The sequence below is a fragment of the Trichomycterus rosablanca genome, chromosome 8, assembly GCF_030014385.1.
Source record: "Trichomycterus rosablanca isolate fTriRos1 chromosome 8, fTriRos1.hap1, whole genome shotgun sequence".
Classification (NCBI taxonomy): domain Eukaryota; kingdom Metazoa; phylum Chordata; class Actinopteri; order Siluriformes; family Trichomycteridae; genus Trichomycterus; species Trichomycterus rosablanca.
The window spans coordinates 24,711,857-24,736,776 of record NC_085995.1 but is presented as its reverse complement, the minus strand read 5'-3'; the positions used below and the strand labels follow the sequence as shown (position 1 = coordinate 24,736,776).

General features: G+C 38.8%; 1 protein-coding gene across 1 annotated transcript; it reads right to left on the bottom strand.

The window, feature by feature from the left end:
* shtn3 (shootin 3) lies at positions 1-24,317 on the bottom strand. Its single transcript, XM_063000605.1, has 18 exons — positions 24,264-24,317; positions 24,082-24,137; positions 22,707-22,767; positions 14,450-14,544; positions 14,029-14,191; positions 13,551-13,648; positions 13,219-13,300; positions 12,455-12,549; positions 11,654-11,800; positions 10,103-10,256; positions 9,756-9,915; positions 9,116-9,186; positions 7,994-8,097; positions 7,784-7,798; positions 5,537-5,602; positions 2,952-3,072; positions 1,685-1,901; positions 1-931 (listed from the first exon to the last, which is right to left on the bottom strand). The coding sequence occupies exons 1-18, from the start codon at positions 24,292-24,294 to the stop codon at positions 784-786; spliced, it is 1,884 nt and encodes a 627-aa protein (XP_062856675.1). The 5' UTR covers positions 24,295-24,317; the 3' UTR covers positions 1-783.
* Between the last annotated feature and the right edge of the window lie 603 nt (positions 24,318-24,920).

The window sequence follows — 24,920 nt, the reverse complement described above, 5'->3', positions numbered from 1 at the left end:
ACGGTATAAATCAACACAAATGTGGCACCAACAAATATTAATACTAATTTGTTTTCTAATTTTGTGATCATTAGGAAACTTCACTGAGGTTTTTTAAATACACATAAAGCATGTCGGAGTACATCACAATATTTATCTGTGCCTAGGTGTCTGATTGCAAGCAGGCACTTAACACAAACCCTTGAGATTTAGGAGGATAAAAAACAAATCAAACTGTTCTATTGACAACCCTATTTAGTCTTGACCAGCAGTTTAGTCTTGATGCAGCATTTATATTATGTTCTGTGCACACGTCTGATTATTATAACAGTATATTGTATCTAATGAGAAATATTCAGTCTTGTCATTTCTTTTTCAGATCATATTGTTTAGCCCTAATAAATATTAATGGGTGACTCAAATAAACGTTCAAAGGTGGACGATTGACAAATGTGGTCATCATGAATCTTTGTTCGCCACTGTAAACACAACTGTTGTGACGTGATGACCCTATACTAAACACACTGCTCATAAAAAGTTCAAAATGGGAGAATGAGATGTGTACTACAAAAGGATGTTGGTTGTAAAGGCATTTCATAAGTGACCTAAGTTTTCTGTATTTATTCTAGCCTTTGAAACAAAGAATACACTAGGACAAAGTAAATACTGAATAGTGCATCTTATCAGTGGACAGTGAATGACTAGAACTAAGGTACATGCCTGGAGTTTGGATATATAAATAAAAAAGCAAAACAAGATCTTGTGCAAATGTTGCAGCTGTGCTGCTAGTGCCGTTATTTGCCTTTAACACTCAGCATCCATGCTGCAGTTTGCTCTGCTGGGATCATCTACAGAGGAGCTGAGAGTCGCCTGTGGTTCCTCGGCCTGTGCTAGGTGCTTTAAACCATTGGACTGCTCAGGTTTTTCTGGCTCTTCATCCTTGTTTCGTCCTCTGCAACACAAAGGCATATATTTGTTTGATTTATAAAATGTTTGTACATTTATTTAAAGTAAAAAATAATTCTTTTTAAACTCATTCTTATAGTTTTTATAAGCATGAATTTATTAATAGGAAATAGTAATAGTACATCCAAGCACGCCATGTGTAAATAAAATTGCAGCTGCAGCTAGGGTTAACTCTGTACATACTGTATGTTTTAAAATAAAAAAGCAGTACCAGGTTAATTATGTAACTTTTTCAATTAGTTTTCATATTTGTACCACCACTTTATCCTAGTCAAGGTCACTGTGGGTCTGGCCTTCCCTGAAGCACTGGGTGCAATGCGATTATGCACCCTGGACTGGATGGCAATCCATCACGGGGCCTAGGCCATCCATCCCTCCCAGCCAATCATGTCTGAATGTCAATGGCCGACCAGCTGATAACACAGCTAGAGATTTAAACCCTGAATCCTGGCAGTAGCAGGCTAGTGCCACAATTTACCACTGCGCCACCTAAACGGCTATTAATTATATTATTACAAATTTATCAAACAAATAATTTAGTGTGAATGACTTTATTATTACAAAAACTTTTTTAAGCTGGATAAAGAGGATGAATGTTGGAAAAATTCTGCTGTTTTGGAGTATAAAACATCCATTTCTTTAATGCAGTAAGTAGAAGTCAAAATCTGTCCAAGCAGTACTTAATACATTGAAACACATCCATTACTGTTGAAGATAAAATAATCAAAAGTAGCTTTACCGTGGACAGGATTCACTGGTGACGGTTTCAGAAACAGGGGTGTTCTGCTTAGCCACGTTAGGTTCAGTGCCTGAGTCTGAGCTGTTCCTGGGACTGGAATCACTGCCTGAGAGAGAGCTGCTGCCCGGCCTGTCAGTGTCTTTACCAGAGTCTGAACTGTGTCGACCGTTAAGGCTATCATATGACGACACTTTGCTGATCTGACCTTCACACGCATCTACAAAGTAAGGCATAGTAACAAGCATGAATTCAGTCTGAAGTGTAAAAATCACATCTATTTTGCAATTTTGGACAATTTACTATAATGTTTTTGATATACATAACAATTTGAATGAAAAGTTAAGTCATTAAATAATGGCTGTAAATGTATTAATTTCAATGACCATCTGATGTGTAGATCAAATTCAATTGCTAAATGTTGTCTGAGCTTGTGCTTCAATAGGAAGAATTAGACAATAAAATTTGACACTTTGTACTAATAAAGTGATAGTGCTTATTTGCTTTTCATTAGTGCCAAATACGAAGAAAAGTTCAAATGTATGTATTCTTCAAAGAACTTTTTACACAACTGGTTATGCTCATTATGTGCTTTGTAATGAAAAACACTGGATTCAAATTGAGCAAAATGTTAAAAATAAGCATTTTCACAAGGGGTCTCAGACTTTTGCCCCCAGTGTAGGTGGACACCTGACCATTAGCTTGTTGGTCATCCTATTCCAAACCTATGGGCATTTAAAATGTAGTTATTATAATTAGTTATACACCTTTAAGTAACAGATGCGACTGAAAGGCCTAAACTAAACAATTAGGAGGCATGTCCACAAATTTTTGATTATATAGTGTATAAACCACTGGTAACAAACAATGGAATTTAAAAGTATTCATCCAAGGTGTTAGATCTCTGGGTAGGCTTCAAAACTTTTAAGTCATGCATTATTAGACATCTACATCATGGCAAGTATAACAAATACCTATATAGCCTCCATTTCTGAAGGAATAGTTTGAAATAAAAATCAGAATATGTGAGATGTTCACTTTATCGCATGAAAGAACCCTACACAGCCAGGCTATACAAGCTTATGAAACAGGGTAGCAGATACAAAGTGCCTGTACCTTGCTTTTGCACCCATTATAAAGCTCTTTTCTATTTCAGCATGAGAACGCCTCATTTACTATGTCATTTAAAAAACATCGCATGGACAAATTAATGCCATGTTTCTAATTGAATACAATTTCTTTGAGAAATGTGTTTTGACAATGCGCTGACCTGCTGAAGCTGGATCACAGGCCTGCCTGCGTCGCCGTCTTAGAATTACTTCCAGTTCACTGTCCTTCTTAATGGGTAATGTCTCTTGAAAGCCCCGACTTGGACTCTTTTTTACTGACTCCTGTGAATCAGACAATATTTCCAGGTCACCATCACAACTGGAAATTCATTTCTTTTTACATAAACATAAAAAGTGTATTAATATTTAATACTACTTCATTTAATTAATACTAAAATGTATGTATTATAGTAATATAATATAGTAAAATACAATATATTTCAGTAAACACACCTACTTGTATTTACACTCATTGGCAATTTTCTTTGGGTGTGTTTGTTTTTATTTCTTTTTTATTTATGCATTTTTCCCCATTGTCTTCCCAATTTAGCGTAGTCAATTTGTCTTCTGCTGCTGGGGGATCCCTAATTGCAGTCAAGGTGGGTATATTGCTGCTTACGTCTCCTCTGACCCGCGCGCAGCCTTTAGCAGAACCCTTTTTCACCTATGAACTCTGCACAGGCACCTCTCTAGCTGCCAAATCAGGGTCCTTTGACAGCGTTTGAAGACCCCACCCACATAGTCCGGTCATCCCTGACCAGGATAATGTGGGTGATGAAAACAAAATGAATGGAATAAGACAACACTGCACTTTTAGATTTACACCATATGTAACAGGAAGACATATATGTCTTCCAAATAGCTGGGGTGGCAAATCTGTAAATTATGCTAGCCCACAGCTGGGATCAAGGGTCCTAATTCCCAGTTGTGCTATCGGCCAGAACTGTCTCTGAAGGGGGTATGGCTAAGGCTCTGGGATGGATTGGTGAACCAGACCCACTGCAACCATGACCAGGATAAATTATCCTAAAAGGCTAAGTGTGTCATCGGGATGTTTTTGGGCAAAAGTTACTTGTAATATCATGTGTAATATCATGTTTTGTTTAATGATCTGAAATCATGCAGTGTGACAAAATATGCAATTCGAATGTAAACAGTTTTTCAGATCACTGGTGTGCCTAATAAAATTGCCAATGATTATAGGTACAAGTAGGGCTGGGCGATATGGAGCAAAAATAATATCTCGATATTTTTTAGCTGAATGGCGATATACGATATATATCTCGATATTTTTTCATCCCATACAGTAATAACAAAAAGACACTTCTGAGACAAAGCTACATGTTCCAAATGTTATACAGGCACTTTTATTAACATTCCGCTGTAGAGAAATTCCTCAAAAATAAACTATTGGCATATATTAAATCAGGGGTCACCAACCTTTTTGAAACAGAGGGCTACTTTAAGGGTGCTGAGTAAGCCAAAGGGCTACTTGTAGGATACAAACTTCCTGAATAACATAAGGTTGCATGGTTTACCTTTAATGATAATATTATGATTAATAATACTAATAATAAATATTCATATATGTGAAGAGACTGTCTGATCACATGTTAATTATTTCTTGCAATAATTATTAACAATGATTTACCATGGCAGGAAACACAGACATATTTAAACATGTAACATTATTTATTTCTGAAAGTCAGAGTAATCACATCTCTGATATTTTTGTAAATATTGTTCCTGACTGTTTTGTATGAATGAGCATATTTGTAGCATTTTGATCAAAATCACAATTTTTTATTTATTTATTTATTTATTTTTTATAAATGATGACTTCTGTAGCATTTTTTTAGGAAATCATTAACAGTCCCATCTTCAAATAATGTCCCGTTTGTACTGATCACTACTTTTGTTTTAGAACAAATCATGAACTCTGTCCCATGTTTATACAAATGATCAGTTAAGTAAGATTTTTTAAAAGCTACGATTTAAATAGACGTTTCTGTGACACGTACTGAAGCCTCTCTCCACATTGTGCCGCTCTCTGCCGTCGTCCCGCGAATGAAACACACACTTTTCCTCCCAATCATTGTTAAAATATTAAGTTCTCTTTTGCTTTTCTTGTGTGTTTTTCATTATTATTTTTTCGGGGTAAAACCCGCATCTCGCTCCCCATGGTAGCTGCGCTCGCTCGCTCGTCTCAGCGTTCTGCGCCCGATATAAAACTCTGCACCCAGACCAAATCAAAGCTCATATAAACATCAAACAGTTTTGTTCTTGAAATGTTATATTCAGTATTGTCATTTTCAAATCTACATCAATGCAAGTGTTATTGATTCAAAGAGATCAACAACGAAAATATCATTTTTAGACGGAGCTCTATAGTCACTAGAGCTGTTTAGAACATGCCCTGCGGGCGACTCACGTGGTGGGGGAGGGGCGAGTTGTGTTCAGTGAGGGAGAGGGGCGGGGCAGGTGAACATGTGCAGAGACAAACTGGGAGAAGGGAACGACGAACTGTTGGATCTAAATAGAACGCAACATCTACTGTATATCGATATACGCGATATTGTCTTATCTTATATCGCGTATGAAAATATATCGATATATCTTTAAAACTCGATATATCGCCCAGCCCTAGGTACAAGGTAGGTGTCCCTAGTAAAATACAGTCTCAAGTATATAACATTCTTATCATCATCACTGTAAAAAGAAAGAGGGGAGTTAAAAGGTAAAGTACCAGAATGCCTTTAAGCTCCTCCATTGCACTTTCCTGTGGCTTTTCCTCAGGGGCTGGACTTGGTTGCTGAACATAAAGACAGGACATACGGAATTACACATGTGTAAAAAATTGGGAACACTATACAATACTGTAACACTGTCAGTGTACAGGGGTTGGACAAAATAACTGAAACACCTGGTTTTAGACCACAATAATTTATTAGTATGGTGTAGGGCCTCCTTTTGCGGCCAATACAGCGTCAATTCGTCTTGGAAATGACATATACAAGTCCTGCACAGTGGTCAGAGGGATTTTAAGCCATTCTTCTTGCAGGATAGTGGCCAGGTCACTACGTGATGCTGGTGGAGGAAAACGTTTCCTGACTCGCTTCTCCAAAACACCCCAAAGTGGCTCAATAATATTTAGATCTGGTGACTGTGCAGGCCATGGGAGATGTTCAACTTCACTTTCATGTTCATCAAACCAATCTTTCACCAGTCTTGCTGTGTGTATTGGTGCATTGTCATCCTGATACACGGCACCGCCATTGGATGCACATGGTCCTCCAGAATGGTTCGGTAGTCCTTGGCAGTGACGCGCCCATCTAGCACAAGTATTGGGCCAAGGGAATGCCATGATATGGCAGCCCAAACCATCACTGATCCACCCCCATGCTTCACTCTGGGCATGCAACAGTCTGGGTGGTACGCTTCTTTGGGGCTTCTCCACACCGTAACTCTCCCGGATGTGGGGAAAACAGTAAAGGTGGACTCATCAGAGAACAATACATGTTTCACATTGTCCACAGCCCAAGATTTGAGCTCCCTGCTCCATTGAAACCGACGTTTGGCATTGGCACGAGTGACCAAAGGTTTGGCTATAGCAGCCCGGCCGTGTATATTGACCCTGTGGAGCTCCCGACGGACAGTTCTGGTGGAAACAGGAGAGTTGAGGTGCACATTTAATTCTGCCGTGATTTGGGCAGCCGTGGTTTTATGTTTTTTGGATACAATCCGGGTTAGCACCCGAACATCCCTTTCAGACAGCTTCCTCTTGCGTCCACAGTTAATCCTGTTGGATGTGGTTTGTCCTTCTTGGTGGTATGCTGACATTACCCTGGATACCGTGGCTCTTGATACATCACAAAGACTTGCTGTCTTGGTCACAGATGCGCCAGCAAGACGTGCACCAACAATTTGTCCTCTTTTGAACTCTGGTATGTCACCCATAATGTTGTGTGCATTGCAATATTTTGAGCAAAACTGTGCTCTTACCCTGCTAATTGAACCTTCACACTCTGCTCTTACTGGTGCAATGTGCAATTAATGAAGATTGGCCAACAGACTGGTCCAATTTAGCCATGAAACCTCCCACACTAAAATGACAGGTGTTTCAGTTATTTTGTCCAACCCCTGTATGTTCTCACATAACATTTACCAGCGCATTTATTTTGTTTTATGATTTTAATGTGTTCTGGTAGAATTTGTATATTATAGTACTTCAGTGCAAAAGAAAAGGCACTGACAATTTCTGGCTTTGAAACATCCAAGTGAATTCCTGACCATAAATCAGCCCTATTAATTTTACTCCTACAGTCCCAGTGAGGCTGACTGCTGTCATGGTAGCTCAAGTCAATCAATACCTCAAAACACAGTCAATTTACTCTCTCTGTATAGGATGTCCACCTACAACATGTAACGGGGTGGGTCGCGCATCACTGAGGCGCCAGGTGTAGCCCTACACCTGAAAGAATTGAAAATGAAGCCAATAGGCAGAATGCTTTACTACACAGTAGCACCACAGTTTGCTTTGTTTCGTAATAATAATAATAATAATAAGTTCAACTTATATAGCGCCTTTCACCAAGCTCAAGGTCGCTGTACAGTATAAAAAGTGAAAACAAACGACAACACGCAAAACAAGACAAAACAAAAACAAAACAAAAACAATTCAACAGTGTGTAAGGATAGGTTAGAGATATAAGTTCAAGAAGTAGAATGAAAATGTTGTGAGAAGAGATGAGTCGTAGTCTGGATAAACCTTGCATTACATTCTGCATGCTATATTTGATTATAAAGATAGCTCAGTGGTTAAGGTACTGGACTAGTAAACAGAAGGTTGCCGGTTCAAGCCCCGCCACCACCAAGTTGCCACTGTTGGGTCCCTGAGCAAGGCCCTTAACCCTCAATTGCTCATTGTGTAAGTCGCTTTGGATAAAAGCGTCTGCTAAATGCTGAAAATGTAAATGTAAAGAAACAGGCTTACCTTAGTGCCAAATCGCTTCAGAAGAGCCAATCAATACAGCAGGTCACAGGCAGAACAAGATCACAAAAAGATCACGAATCAGAAAACATAGCAACATGCAAAACACAAAACCACAACAATTAATATTGTCAATTAACATTTTACCAATTCAGTAGGAATACATTATGTAAGTGCATGAAAAATAATTAAAAAAGAATAAAAAATAAAAACCTTTGTGTCCTGTCCTTTCACGGGTCGAAGTACTACACCATGTTTAATCCTTTCCATCATTTCATTGACTGCCTTTACCTTGACATTGTCCACAGCTTCAGGTACTAAAAAGGTAGCATAAGCAGGTCAGTACAGAAAAACATAGAGACAACATAAGCCCCTTTCTATTGCATGTTACCCAACGGTACAATAGGGTACGCATCAAATTCTAAACTCTCCATAGTATACCTAATGTGCTATTGTATGTTTCCAACTGCAAAAGTAGGAAAAGGCAGTGCCCACATTCTCCACCAGACTTCACCATTCTCCCAATGCCAAGGGAACAGTAAACAATAGAAATATAATAAAATAAAATATAAAATAGAATAGAACACCTTTATTTGTCATATGTCAGATGTACGGTACAACAAAATAATTTTTTCACATATCCCGGCTTCTTTGAACGCTGGGGTAAGAGCGAAGGGTCAGCCATTGTATGGTGCAGCTGGAGCAGAGAGGGTTAAGAGCCTTGCTCCAAGGCCAACAGTGGCTGGGATTTAAACTCTCAACCTTTCAGTTGAACCCATTAGGCTACCACTGTCCCAACAAGAAACAATAGCTGTAGTACCAACAAAACGATTTTTGGTTTGTCCCAATGGCTTTTCATTTTCTGTAGCCTTCTGTAGCCTTATAAAAAATCTATTGCAGTTTAAAATATGCCACTTGTATTCTCTCACTCCAAGAAGGTCTTTTTGACCAGTCAATGATTCCATATAAGTTACATTTATGACACTTAGCAGTCTCTTTTATCCAAAGCGAATTACAGTACTGTGACAGTTTACTGCCTAAGCAATAAAGGGTCAAGGGTCCTGCTCGAGGGCCCAAAAGTGGCAACCTGGCAGTGGTGGGGCTTGAACCAGTGACCTTTCAATTCCTAGTTCAGTACCTTAACCACTAGGCTACAACTGTATGGGTGAAGCAAGAATCTGCACTGTTTGGTTTTCCAGAAGAGTAACCAAATTTAGCTGTGTACATAGGAACAGTATGAACCTATAAATGTGGGATCACTGACATACCATACCATAGGATGCTGTGCAGTGGAAAAGAGGCAAGAGTCATGCACTGCTTAGGTTGCAAACTTACCTGGAGGCTGCTCTAATTTCGGGGAGCCTTTTCCACCCTTGGAAGATTTCCTCATGATTGCAATGAGGGAGCTGTTGCAAACAAATAGATCCATGTTTATTATCAAATAACTGTTTTAAAATACAAATTAGAATTTGATGTCCAGAACTATTAAAGAAATGTATTACGTTGTTAGTTTTATTGTGTTTTTAGCATTTTCACCAGCCATACAGACTGCAGTAATGCCATCAGGAAATCTGTCTACTGTACATCTTTTCTATGGCTTTCATGCCTAGTGCACAGTACACTAATTGAAGCCAAACTTCTTCCTTGCACCTTAGTTATTTGTGTTGATTGTGTTATTGATTTGCATTATTTTGCACTATTGTCATGGTCATGTATACAGTCCTCAAGTTAATTTTTTAAAGACAAATAGATTTAGCATCAAGGCCCTCTTTGCTAATAACGGATACATCTTAGAATGTGAGACTTTTGTGCACTACCCTATGACCACCAGAACACGGATGCGTGCGTCTGAGTCATGAAGTGAATTGCAAATTATTTCAAAGTATTAAACATGTTCTAAAGTCAGGTAGTGTGCACTATGCTTTAAATGCAGACTTCAGTGTGTAAAGCACAGTACAGTTATGTGAGGCATTACCTGAGGGGGTTGCAGCGCGAAGGAGGCGGTGGTGGAGGCGGGGGTGGAGGTGGTGGGGGAGGGGGAGGAGGCTGGGGAGGAGGAGCAGGGGGAGGTGCAGTCCCAGGAGACGTAGCCGACGCTGAAGCGATTTTCTTCGGAGACTCTTGCAGCTCTTTCACTGTGCGAAACAGGGAGGTGTTACTGCAGATCTTTGGTGCATTGTCCACTGCAGCCTTTTTTGGGCAGTGTTCACAGTGGGCACAGTCCTCTTTTAACAAGACTAGTTTTTTTTTTCTCTTGGATGCTACACAGTTTTAATATATTCATAAACCACTCTTCTGAAAAATAACTGGATGTCAGCTCACCTCTGTTCTCCAAGTCAGTGCACTTTTTCACCTCCTGCTGCAGACGTTCTTCTGTGTCTTTTTTCTCTTCCTCCAGTAATTCCAGCTGTTTCTGCAGCTGTTCTACCTGTTTCTGCAAGGCACACTGGTCCAGCTCAGCCTCCAAAGCCTTTACCTATAGTGATAAAGAGAGTTAGCTCGGCCGATCCGGTGTCAACACAGACATGACTTGCTTTGTCCCTTATATTGGGGGATGGCCGCACAGCCTAGCAATTGGGAGGTGCGCTCATCAGTGCACTCTGAGTGCCGGTCCCAGGCCTGAGTAAAAATAAGAAGGGCTGAGTGAAGAAGGGCAACTGGCATTAAAACTGTGCCAAATCAGGCCATAATGATCTGCTGTGGCAACCCCTAAATACGGGAGCAACTGAAAAATAAATAAATAAATATAGTACGTAATAATGCATAGATACCTAATGGAGAACAATCTTTTTTCAACATGTACAAGCCCCATTTTAAGAAACATTGGGACATTTAGCAATAAAAACAAAAACTTATTATTTTTTATATAAAAAAATTGGGACAGGGTAATCTTTACCACTGTGCTAAATCCCAAAGGGACTATGTTTTTTTTGACCAGGATTAAAAAATACTCAGCAGCCAATTTGGTTAGATTCATTACAAAAAGCAAGTCGGTTTTTAATGCTGTATTTAATAATAATTTTGATCCATACCCTTTATGCACAAATATTTTTTTCTAGATTGAATAGAATCCTTTGATAAAGTTTTGGACTGCATATGGTAAAATCCCAATGTTGCTTACAATCATGTGTTACGAAACATTGTTCTTAAACTGTTGGACTATTGTTGGACTGTTGGCAATGCTTGACCCATCCTTGCTTTTTAAATGACTGAGCCTTTTGGTAATGTTCTATTCATACCCAATCGTGATTGTATCACCTGTAGAAAGTTTCAAAACAGGGTTTTTTGATAATAGCACAAAAATCAGTAAAACTGTTTATGCAAAACAGTAAATATTGCTTTTCTGTGCTGTTTTCAATTAAATACCTCTAAAAACAGTTAACAGACTAATGCTGTTTGTTTTAATTTACATTTTACTTAACGTCCCAACTTTTTAAAAACAAAACAAACAGCTGTATAATTAAAAGTAAGTGTAATAATGTCATGTTAATAACTTTCAAATTGTGCTGCATACATCTGTGGGCAGTGTTTTGTTGAATATTAAGAATATTAATTGCACTAAAATATGCATGCAAGTCCAAGACAGGTGCAGATTTGTAATGGCCCATCTGCTTTGCTTTACACCCTGCTTACAAAAGCAGTTTTGTCAGTAGGGATGCAGTCTAAAATTCCAAGTCGTATAATTGGACATGCCAGGATCCACCTTGCCTGAATATGCAGACACAATTATACCTAATGTTAGTGTCAAAATATAGTAGACATTACAAAATTGCCCAATCTACATCCTTGTTGGTTTAAATACTGCAGTATAATGTGTTTTCTGTTATAGATGGGTGACCAAGAAAAAAACAACAACAACAGATTGTGGTTTACCTTCTCTTGGTGTTGAAGCCGTTCCTGCTCCAGTGTTTTCGTTATATTGGCTACATCCTCCAAAGCTTTGAGCAGCTGAACACTAGGATCTGTCTGCTGCAAAAGAATCATGCTCTGTCTGTTCGCTTCTTTTTGTTTCACCAGCATCTGAGAAAAGTGAGGAGAAGTGGTAGCTTAGTGGTTAAGGAACTGGACTGGTACTCTGGTTTCTGATTCAGCCCCACCAAAGCCAAGTTGTGTCAGCCACTGTCGGGCCCCTGAGCAAGAACATTAACCCTCAATTGCTTTATTCACTGTATTCAGTTATAATTGGATAAAAGCACCTGCTATATGCTGCAAATGTAAAATCTGAAAAAAGGTATGAAAAAGATTAGGATCGAGGTTTTGAAGACTAAATTAGAGAGGCAAGACTGAGATGTTTTGGGCATAAGCAAGATTGAGCCACTAGGCAGGAGGAGGACAGGAAGATTGTTAGACTTTTTAATCAGCATCTTTTACTGAGGCTCCTTTTATACCCAATTAAGATTGCAATATACAATACCCCTTCAACTTTTTACTTGAGGACAGTTCCAAAACAGGCATTTTTATTCCACAAACCCTCATATCTTACATTTTCTTTGTCCCTACTTTTTGAAGGCAAATCTCTTGCAGGTATCAAATTAGGAATAACCACATATTTACAACAATCTATAAAAATAATAAAGTAAAACATTTAATATTAGTAGTATTTATATGATGCTTTCCATTAATTATCTGTAAAATACCATTTATAAATCATTGCTTTTTGCATAACAATCATACCTCATGTGCATAGGTCTCTGCTTTGTGCCTCAGACTCTGCTCCAGATCCAGCTGCTCCTTCAGCCCGCCATATTCATTAGCAGCCATCATGGACACTAAACACAGATAACTGGTCTTATTAAGTTAGTAGACACTATATGGACACTATATGGCCAAACATATTGGGACAACAATTGCTAACAGCTGTAATCTGACCAACATCAGTGCCCGGCCATACAAATGCTCTTTCGACTAAATAGTACAAAATCCCACAGACATACAGACAAAGTACAGTATTGTGAGAAGCCTTCTCAGAACCATTTGTTTTTGAAATGGGATAAACAACCAGGTAGTGATCAGGTGTCCCATTACTTTAGTGCTATTGTATGGAAATCATGGTGAAATCACATTTTACAAACCACACACTCAGGTAATGTAATGTGTTTATAAGTAATGTGATTTTTATAAACATCACAGGTAAAGTGAAAACAACTATGGCAGGGAAGACAGCTAGGATGAATCAGGGATTTCCTGTGGTGAATGCCCTAGTAAATTATTATTTACCCATTATATGGGTCAGGATAGAGTAAGATGGGAGAAAGGGATTCTCTCTTCAGGCAGATGATGTCAGCCTGAGCACAGACAATTGGCACCACAACAGAAAAGTACAGACCACTGAATTGCTGCTACTTTGACAAATGTGATTACAAAACATCATTAGCATCATTAGAGGTCATTAGCTGCATCTGTATTTCATAATTAAAAAGAAACAAAGCAAAACTCACCTCTGTTGAATCTCTTGATGGTTTTGTTTTGCTGCTCTATAGTGTTGTTAAGCTCTTTCATCTCTGCTCGCTCTTTCTCCGTCTACAAAATGTTCAAATGTGTTTAATGCCACTGACAAAAACAGTCAAATCAAACTAAAACAAACCATTTTTAAAGGTAAAAACTACCTACTACAATAATACTTGATGACAGACTCTAGGTCACTATGAGGTTACATTACTGGCTCATTTATTATTGAAAAGGTTTGTGTATGTGGTGCATTTCTAAGCCCCCCTGCAGCTCTATTATGCATGAGTGAGCTCATTCTCGGACTCAAAAAAATGGTACTTACAAGCACTGTCAGATCCTCAATCCGTTTTTGCTGCTCCTGTACCTGACAGACTAACTGCTTCTTTTCCTCCAGCAAAGTGTTCACTGTTTCCTGAAGATCTGAGGAAAAAGACCATTAGAAGAGCGTTATATGTATTAGTCAGGGTTTGCTGAGGTTTAAAACCATAGTATTATTATACTTGGTGCAAATCATGGTACATTTATTTTTATTTTCATATACTGCTTCTTCCTGGTCAGGGTCGTTGCAGGTCCGGTTCCACTGGGAAACACTGGGCGCAAGAAATTCATACCCTTGACCCATTTTAAAGCTTTAGACCCCCCAACCCGGACATAGCCAATCACACGACCGACAGCACAGCTGAGATTTGAATCTGCAACTCAGCGGTGGTGGACTAGTGCAATAGACCACTGCAAATCGTGTTTAACATAACTTGAAGTATTTTTTCATTACATTATAGCATCTAACATGTTAAGTGTACCTTTGACCTGCTGTTGGTATTGGGTGTAGGGGTCTGGACAGTGCTCTTGTGGCTCACTCTCTTCCTCCAGAGCGATGCAATCAGAGATGCTGGGCAAGAGTTCATCCAGGCATGGACGAGATGAGAGGCTTAGATACTTTAGCTTTCTGTTCTCACAGTTTAGCTGTCAAGATAAACATAAACAAATAAAATAAAACATGATATTTTTACATACAATCTTAAAGCAATATTATTATTATTATTAATATGTATGTTAGTATGTGATTTTCATTTTGGTGTCATTATATTGGCATATATTGCATAAGACATCAAACTATACCCACGTTAGCCTGCATTTCTCCACGGTAAGAATTGTTAAGCTTGTATAGTTAGCACTGACCATGTGTTTTGTCTTATAGGATAAAAAGACTGATCGATTTACCTTTGTTGCCAGTGCCTCAGCATTTTCCCGACAGGACTTTTCAATTTCAAGCTGTGTCTGCAGGACGCTTACTTCCTCAATCACCATTTGGGAAACTACATAAAAAGAGAAAAGGGTTGTGGATATGGAACACCATTACTGTTATGTTATTTGTCTGTAAAATACATCTACATTATTTACATACATCCTATTTAAAAAAAAGATCTAGCCCTGCTTTATGTATATTGTGTCATACATTTTGTACTGTGGTGCAGTGATAGCTCAGCAGTTAAGGTACTGGAATAGTCAACATACAGTCACTGGGTCAAGTCCCACCACTACCAGATTGCCTTTGTGAACCTTGAGCAAGGCCCTTAACCGTAAACCACTTGCATTGTATACTGTCACCTTGTAAGCCACTTTGGATAAAAAAGGCATCTGCTAAATGCTGTAAATGTAAATGAGGGTAAGATATTTTGATATGTTGAGGGGTCGAACTGAAATTCATCACATGTGCGGTAGGTCTAGGCTAAAAAAGTCTAAACACCACTGGTACAGTGCAGAAACAGATAGCTATGGAAAATAAAAAGGCACTTTCAAAACGTCACTTTTTTTAAAAGAACAAAACAAACTCATATCATAAAAGCAAAGCTAGTCTTTATTTGCTTCTACATGTAAGAAGAAACCAATAGGGATCTGTTACATGTTCACAATAAAGGACCTCTCAACAGTTTAGACAGCACTAATACTGTTACTGTTACAGAATCCCGCTAAGGTAACTGGATACCCAATGGAGGCCTTACAAAAGTAGATCATGTATCATAGCAATGTCAAGCAAGTTCACGTTCAAGTGTTTACTTAGCAGAGTTCCACCATACCTAGTCAAACATTCTGCACTAGCCCCTTCGCTCTGGGTTAGAATTACACAGCATGGTATTATAGCAACTACTGTTTAATGACAGTTTAGATTTTGCACGAAAGCTAGAATATTGTGGACAGGGTGCCAATCCATCATAGGGCTTTGGCCATCCCCCTCAAATACACTAAATGGCTTCATACTTTAGTATTATCTATTCATTCATGAATGTTAACCCCTTTATCCTGTATAATAGTATTCCTGAATTTATTTTAATTTAAATTTATTTTGAATTCATTTTAAACCCTTTACACATTCTTTATCCTGGTCAGGCTTATGGTGCTAGCCAAAAGCCTTGGTCGAGTACAGAGTATAGGGAGCAAATACATAACAGGGCATATATTTAGTCACTCATGTAATAATAGTACTGTCCCTGACAGAAGTCTTGTCGCGTAAGGACATAGTAACTTAAAATGGTATATAACTTTATTTGTAATCAATCAATTGTTACAATAAATGGTTCACTTTAATGTCAAGGGCTTTCACATTAATAACTGGGTGCAAAATGAAACTGTCAAAAAGTGTCCTGATGTCCACAGCTTGGTAAAGCCCATAACATCTGTTTTTGCAAGGACAAAAGTCTTGTTGTGTCTTTAAATGATTCAACCAATCACAGATTAGAGCTTCACCTGGGACAAATAATGTAATTAACACATTCCGAGGTGTGTATAAAAAGAACCCCAGCACACCAGACTTCCATGTGAAGTGCAACCTGACCTCTGACAACATGCCAAAGATTCAACCACAAACGAAAGTGCTGATCATCAAGACCTTGAAGACCAAGTCTGCTGCTGAGGTGGCAGACATCTTTAATGTATCCAAACGTCAAGTGGAGAGAATAAGAAAAAGATTTCAAGAAACTGGGGACGTTCATGACAAGCCCAGGTCAGGCAGACCCCTTAAGACAACTGTTCGAGAGGACCGTTTGTTGCTTCGACAGTCTAGGGCCAGCCCTTTTTCAACTGCAGCGGAGCTACATGAGAACTGGTCACCAGAAAACGCTGTATCTACAAGAACAGTTTGTCGAATTCTTTCACGCAGTGGCCTTCATGGCCGAATTAGTGCTCAGAAACCAGCATTAAACAGAAGACAACAAAAAAATCGTGTCGCATTTGCCAAGACCCACAGCTTGCAGAAAGGATGGACAGTGGAAAAGTGGCAGAAGGTTGATTTTTCTGATGAATCATCCATTGAACTGCATCCCAATCGCCGCAAATACTGCAGAGGACCTGTTGGAACCCGCATGGACACAAGATTCACCCAGAAAACAGTCAAGTTTGGTGGAGGAAAAATCATGGTTTGGGGTTACATCCAGTATGGGGGTGTCCGAGAGCTCTGCAGAGTGGATGGCAACATCAACAGCCTGAAGTATCAAGACATTCTTGCTGCCCATTACATTCCAAACCACAAGAGAGGGCAAATTCTGCAGCAGGATGGCGCTCCTTCTCATACTTCAAGATCCACATCAAAGTTCCTGAAAGCAAAGAAGATCAAGGTGCTCCAGGATTGGCCAGCCCAGTCACCAGACATGAACATTATTGAGCATGTCTGGGGTAAGATGAAGGAGGAGGCTTGGAAGATGAAACCAAAAAATCTTGATGAACTCTGGGAGTCCTGCAAGACTGCTTTCTTTGCCATTCCAGATGACTTCATCAATAAGTTATTTGAGTCATTGCCAAGACGTATGGATGCAGTCCTCCAAGCCCATGGAAGTCATACACGATATTAATTATTTTTTCCAAGGCACCATGACTTTATGTTCTAATGTTATTGTAGCATGTTTGTGTATTCAAAATAAAGTATATGTATAATTTCAACATTATTTTTGTATACGACAAGACTTATGTCCAAGCAAAATCTGACCTTTCTGTCCTAATTAAATGATAAAACTCAATGAATGATACAAAACTTTCTTTTGGTATAATAAGCATAATCTAGAGGGCTTTGCCTTTCATATAAGCCAGTTCTGATTTCAATTGATCAACTACAAGTCAAGTTATTATTTGTTGTTCCTACAACTTGGATAAGCGACAAGACTTCTGTCAGGGACTGTATATTAAAATGCTGGTGCAGTGAGTAGTAAACAGCTACAGCTTTTGTCTGTGTGGGGTTTGTACAGTTTTGTTGTATTGTCTAGTGTAAATTACCTCTAGGTGTGAGTGAGTGAGTTTGCATCCAGTGTTTCAGGGACTCACCTTGACCCTAACCAGAATTAAGAAGTTAGTGAAAATGCATCTGTTTGTGTTTTCTTTAAACACATGGATGGGGACTTCTAATATGAACAGAAGTAAACTGTAATCCATTCATAAATTCATTATAAACAGTAAGATGAGCCTGAGGGAGATCGGATTCATGTGCAGGTCACATGTTTTTATTATTATTATTATTATACGAAGTCACACTGTACAAGGTTTGTTGCTCTCCAGTCCAAACAAAGCATCCTTGGTCAGTGCCTTAGCTTATTAGGCTCTGTGATGAGTGACTGGAGGACCACGCCTGTACTGATTCTAGGTCAGTGGCTCTGTTGTGCTGCAGGAGCAAAATATGGCTATAGAACCCAAAAAATCCAGGACAAAAACAGAGGCTCAGCAGTACTCATTTTAGAAAGGATATTAGATATACAGCTTTAATTAGGCACTTAACACTGGGTCTTGTCACTTGCACCAGTTAAGCTGGTATTAGTGGAAAGTAATGGCAAGTCTGATTACAGCTGATAAATATGAACAGTCGTGTGTTAATCACTGCACAATTCTGTTTGAAACTTTAGCATTAACTGCATGAAAGCCATTTCTTTTTTGGTGCCCTCAAATGGACATGCTAATTAAGACTCACTGAAGCATCCCAAAAATGCTTGTAGGAAGGTGGTAGGAGGAAGAAGTTTTGCCAGACACATAAAGCCTCTAAGATACTCTGCAGTGGTTTTCCCACTCTGATCATTCACATGCAGCCAGTTTCTAACTGCTGCATGTCTGTAAGTAGGCCAAATTGCACTGACATTTGCAGAGTCATGACAGGCACTGAAGAAAACTGTGCCAACCGCCAGTGTGATGAATGACCTACTGAAACGACCTACTGCAGACTGGGTCCAATATACTGCACTGTGAACATAAATGCAAAACATATCAATAGAAAAAAATGTGTATGGGCACTGAAACGTCTCTGTAAAGTGCAGTGATCGTTAATAATTAAGTTAATAATTTAGAATTGTGGCTTAAATAATAAAAAAGCCTGGCACATATGAATGCCGTATCGGTCAAAGTAGATTAATCCTCTCCTGGGTGAGTAACTGCAGGAGGAAGCTTTGATTGTTTTAGAATAAGACTGTGGCTTTACTTTACTGAGATCTATTGATCCATATATTACATTCAAATAAGCCAGTGCATCAAGTATCAAATTCAAAATAATTTAAATCTGTGGTATATTTTCTCAGAGCGCTGCTTTCAAAATACATTGCCAAGATGCGTTACCATTACAGTTTTCAATTAACCCTTTACTTTATAAGAAGTAAGAGCTCACTGGAAAAGACTAGGCTAAGGCTCCACAATAGACCCTTGTCCAAGCTGTGCTACTGCATTGTGCCCAGTGAGAGAAACTGGACCCACCATGACCTGACCAAAATGAAATAAACAAACCATTAAGAAGCCTAAAGATCCAAATTGAAGACAGGATATTCTGAAGAAGCACTATCTATATCTGGACATCACATAATACTACTACTACTAATAATAATATTTTTTAGTTAATAAGAATAAGAAGGACTGAACTTGATTATTCACATGATAAGTGATTAGCGCTTCGCTCACCGCAAGGTTGGGCATATATTGCTGCTTATGGCAGCATTAACAAACATGATCACATGATACACTGCGAAAATGGTTTCTGCTGACTGTGCCACTAAGCACCAAGTTTGACAATACTGACTGATAGTACTGGCAGCTAATTCACATGCAGTTTTGTATAAAATAGATTTTAGAATAAGGAAGCAAAAAAATTAAGTGACTTCATGAAACTTTACTGTTGTGGCAATCTATGGGTGAATGAAATCATACCAAACAGCTATGACACCACAAAAGGTTTCCACATTTAAAAGTTACTGGTTGCCATGCTGTATTTTGTGCTCGATTTAGAGTTGAATTAAACAGATCAGGGTTTTGTGTAACAGTTCTGTTACAAACGCTTTGGTGGCACTTAAATTGGGTCAGGCTGAGTTCTGAGCACAGCAACAAGCTGTAAAAACCGAGCATTAAAGCAGTAAATGTGTGCCCTAGTTTTTGCTTGATTTTATTTTAAAGATACAAAACCTATTTGACTATGACTTAGATTTTCAGTGTGGCAAAGCATTCTGGGTATATAAAGAACACACACATAGGCAAACAACCTGATATATCAGTATGTATACAATCCTCATAATGGGGAACAAAAAAGCGGAGATTAATACTGAATATTATGTCATCTGCCGAGTCTGAGTCTATGGTCATTCAAAAAGATGATTCCTACAGAGCAGTGTGAGTTGCAGGTTTGAAAGGTAACTCCATTTCACACGTCTCAAATCAAGAGCTAGGAAATGCTACCAAAATGAAAAGCCATCTCTATGATTGTCTCCCAGTGGTCATGGAGTCTGGGATCCCATTTTACACCTGGGAATAGGGCTGGGCGATTTTCACGATTAATTCGAATGAACGTTTTTACCCGATGTTAGAAATGTGACAATCCTGATTGTTTACATACTTTATCTTTTAATTAAAATACCAACATGTCACGAGGCAGAAACTGACCAGACGCTCGCGGAATATAAATCAAGTAAAGTTTAATATCAAAAGGGCAAAAACAGTGTACAAAATCAGGCCAAAACCATCGAAAACTAAAACAGTAAACGGAAGACAACAAGGATTATACACGGTAACGGTTAGATTCAGAAATAAGGAGCGCAAACACGATCGGCAAAACGAGACACACAAACAGAGTTCAAATAAGATTCACTGAATCAAACACAGCCGAACTGAATCAAAACTCCGGAGCCGATGAGCGCGATCAGGATTGACTGACCGGGGACATGTGCTAGTCACGTGACAGTCCGTGGGAGCATGGGAATTGTAGTCCATATTGTTAGAAGCAGAACTTGCCCCCTCCATCCACCCCCAGAGTCACAAGAGGACAAAATCAAAGCTGAGCAGAGCAGAGCCCCCCCAGCCTAGATACTGATACAGACTCACTTCACAGGCTTGTGTTCCTTTTAAGAAACCTGTAAAGAACTTTTTGTAGTTTTGCACTTTTCCTAATGTAAGGAGGTTCTGCTGCACAATATTTAAAGTAAGGGTTGTTTGTGAGCTATTCTTATAAAGGATATAGCTAATTAAGATTTCTATTTTGTTTTAATTATTGTTATATCGTTATAAAGTTTGAGTCTCTTGAAATGATCATTATAGGTGGTGCAGTTACTATTTTTCACTTCTGCAGTCTTTTAAATTAAAATGCAAAAAAGAAATTTGAGTCTTTTTTCAATTGCATTATACAAGAACAAAAAAATAGAAATCGTAATCGACAATCGGTAATTATTTTAAAATAATCGAGATTTTTATTTTTTGCAAAATCGCCCAGCCCTACCTGGGAATAGTAGCTCATTTGAAAGACGGCTTAAGGCAGTGTGATAATGAGATGGGTAAAGAAGGAGGTGATACCACATACGCAGCAGAGACACCAAGTATCAGATTAGTGGAATGAGTCTAATGGAGTTATCTTCTCCCACAATGCCCTCAAGGGAAAGTATGGTCACTGACAATGTTCATTATTACACCCACTGAGAGTTAAACATGTGACGTATATCTAAATATTTACTGTAAATAGGGAGCACTTGAAAGGATACTGACCTCATGTCATGAAGGCTTCTGAAGCCACAAAGTAAAGTCGTTTAGGACTTTTGAAAAACCAGCAGACAGTTTCAAGTACATTAGACAATTCCCTGACCAGCAAATTAGTAAACAGAAATGAACAAAAATTAAGTAAAACATCCAATTTATGTGCTATAATAGCATGACCAAATTCACAAAATGCATGAAAGCTACCAATCTGTGAGGGACACAAATGTCTCTTCTGAAACCAGTGGACTCACAGATGAATTAAGTCACCACCTTTAATCAATTTGCTGCTCGAGTAAAATCACTGGACAGATCAACATGCTTGGAGGAAGATGCTAGTGGCGTTTTTCCTTACACATGAACATTGGTTAGTGTCACCCTAAACAGTAGTGCCATTTCTCTGCCTCAGGGAGCAGGGTGAATTATGTTTTCTTGGACTTGCAGTCAGGACAGTCAAGCACACATACTCTTTGTCTACAAAGCCACGCTGTTGTGGAGCATGCAGAATAAAGCCCTCCATTGCCTTGCTGAAATAACCTCAGACAGCATGTGTCTCTCTAAAATCTCAATGACTGCAACACCCATCCACATCAATAGTACCTTCACACATATGGAAGTCACCTATGCCATGGTCATCAAATCACCCCATACCATGATGTTGGCTTTTGCACCTTTCGCTCATAACAATCTAGATGGTCGTTTTAGTCTTTGACAAGAAGAGATTGATGTCCAATTATTATAAGCTGAAACACTGACTTGTCAGACCACAGCACACCATTTCCACTGTCTTTTGGTCAATCTGATCACAGAAAACTACATTTTTGTGTAAATTATTAAAAAATGATTATTAAAAAATTACTTGCATGCTTATGCTCTTTGCGTAATCAAGTTTCAGATTGCATTTTTTATGCAGTGGCAGACAGTGACATCATTTTTCTGAGGTGCTTCCTAGCCCATGTGCCCATATTTACCATATTAGTATGAGCATGCAAAGGTCAGGCACATTCAACAGTGTTTTCCTGCTTTCTCCAGATTACCTGAATCTTTTCACTGTATTATGTATGGTAGATAGTGAAACCCATATAATTTGCAATCTTGTGTTGAGAAATGCTCTTTTTGAACTGATTAATAATTTTCTCGCAAAGTTTGGCACAAAGTGGTGAGCCACGACCTCTCTCTGCTTGCAAAGTCTGAACCTTTGGTGGATTCTTCTTTCATCATGATACCCTCACCTGCTTATTATGGATGTTTCAAAGCTGTGTAACTTGAATATTTAATCAAGTTTCTATTCTATCAATCTTATTTTTCCTCTATCCAGACTGTTACAGGCATCAAATTGCAAATTTGTTCATATTTGCAACATTCCATTAGATTGGTCAGTGAAAACGTTGGACATCTTTGTACTTTTGTCAGTTAAACATATTTTTCTTATTCAATTGTGCCACAACAGTAAGCATTTAATGACCCTATTTGGCATCAGAAGCTGTATTCGTTTTGGAAATTGTACCTCTTTTGATGTGCTTTAGCTGTCTTTCTGCTTCATCTCGCTCCTCAGTCAGCCTCATGCACTAATGAATTAAACAAAGAACATGAAACCAAGAAAATTAAAAACACACTTTACTATTATTATCACACCCATGCTCATTCAAATTTATCTAGAAGAAAGTATCTAGAAGAAAGACCATGTTAAACACCACATTGACATTAGCCAGAGACAGAAGCAAATGTAAAACGCTGGATCATGTTATGGTGTTTGGGAAAAATGGATGGGATTTTTCTGTAATTTGTCCACATATTCTCAGCCATAATTACTGCTTAATGAGCAATATCCATTAATTTATTTCCCCTAATCATTTTATCCTGACCAAGATTGCAATGGGTTCGGCTCCACCCACAAACACAGGATGCAGAGCAGAACTGGACCCTGGACAGTGTCAGTCTGTCATACGGTAACACACTAAGTCATTTACTTGCTTACAATTTAGTGTAAAAATCCACCGTCTGCATGTTTTTGGAAGATGAGAGGAAACCATAGTGCAAACCTCCTTAACCCCATTGACAGTGACTAGAGGCTAGAATCAAACCACTGTTGCATCCTCTTTTGATATTCTTGATATTGCATCCTGTGCATATTCTACACATAAAAATTGCACATTTATATTATATGTGAATGTGTATTGTGTAAAATAGGATGTAGGTGACAGTGACACGGTGGTAGATTGAGTCTATCACAACACTGTGGTTCCTGAGGACCTGGATTCAATCTTTGTCTCATCCTTGAACCCTGGTTACCTCCAGTTTTTTAAATGCATAAATGAATTGGCTACTCTATATCACCCCTAGATACAGTATATGTCACCGCCATGGACTGATGCCATATCCAGGGCTTTTCTGCTTCAGCTCACTGTTTCTGCATGGACCAAATGTATTTATAATAAATGAATAATATTATTCACATTGAACACGGTGTGTCTTTCTTTTCCATTCATTTAAGTAATGGGTGAATTTGCTAACATTTTTTGGGCTTTGAATGAACTGGATATTGAATGTTGCTTGGATTTTAGAACTAAATATTGAAATGTTAAGGTGAAATTTGGTTTAGTGTATCATAATATATAATATGTATCACAATATATGTTAGTTAACCGTGTATATATTTGAAAGAGGGTAGAAAATGTGAAGCACAGATATGAGTTGGAGAAGGGTGTGTGTCACCGTGGCCTAAATAAATCAAAATGCCGGTAGCTCGCTCGGTAGGGTCTCTTACCTAACCAAACTCGACAATTCGCTTCACATACAGCATGAAATAGCATAAATTGAGTTATTTATAATAAAAGTGAGGTTTGGTATTTCATTCATTGTTTGAGCTGAGCATCTTTTACCTCATTCCTGACTCTGTGCGCCTCTCTCTGCTCCTCTCCACCAGCCTCCATCTCCCCTGCAAAACCATCAAATAACCACTCACAATGCACTTTCATAAACGAACTTATATTTACACTAAATATCTGACCTAATTACTCGTTAATTCAGTTAAGATAATATAAAAGAGTGCGAAAAATATTACCGGTCCCGGCAGAAAGCCGCTTTTCATCCATAGCCCTGTAGCAGCTAGCGGTCCCACCCGGCACGATGAGAGACTCTCCACAACACCGTGTGCACGCGCAGCATCGACCAAGCGTGAACGCGCATGAATGGGCCGCGTCCCATTTCAACAAGACAGTGATGCAAAGCGCAGCCTCGTGTCCTCACGCCACCTTACACCTTACCTACAGTTTCTATTAACGGTTTATTGTGCGCAAAGAACTGAAAGAAAACCCTTCATATTGCGAACTGCAATAACAGCACCATTTTTTAATTCATTTATTTACTTTAATAGGGCGGCATGGTGGCTCAGTGGGTGGCAAGGAGGTCCTGGGTCCTTTCTGTGTAAAGTTTGCATGTTCTCCCCGTGTGGGTTTCCTCCGGAAGCTCCAGTTTCCTCCCACAAGACATGCAAGTGAGGTGAATTGGAGATACAAAATTGTCCATGACTGTGTTTGACATTAAACTTGTGAACTGATGTAACGAGTTTCTACCGTTTGTCATGAATGTAACCAAAGTCTGTAAAACAAGATGTTAAAATCCTAATAAAAAATTGATCTTTAATGATACGTAACAAGGCCGCTCAGGTGGCGCAGAGGTAAAGTACGCTGGCTGACCAGAGTTGGGGTTTCAAGTACAT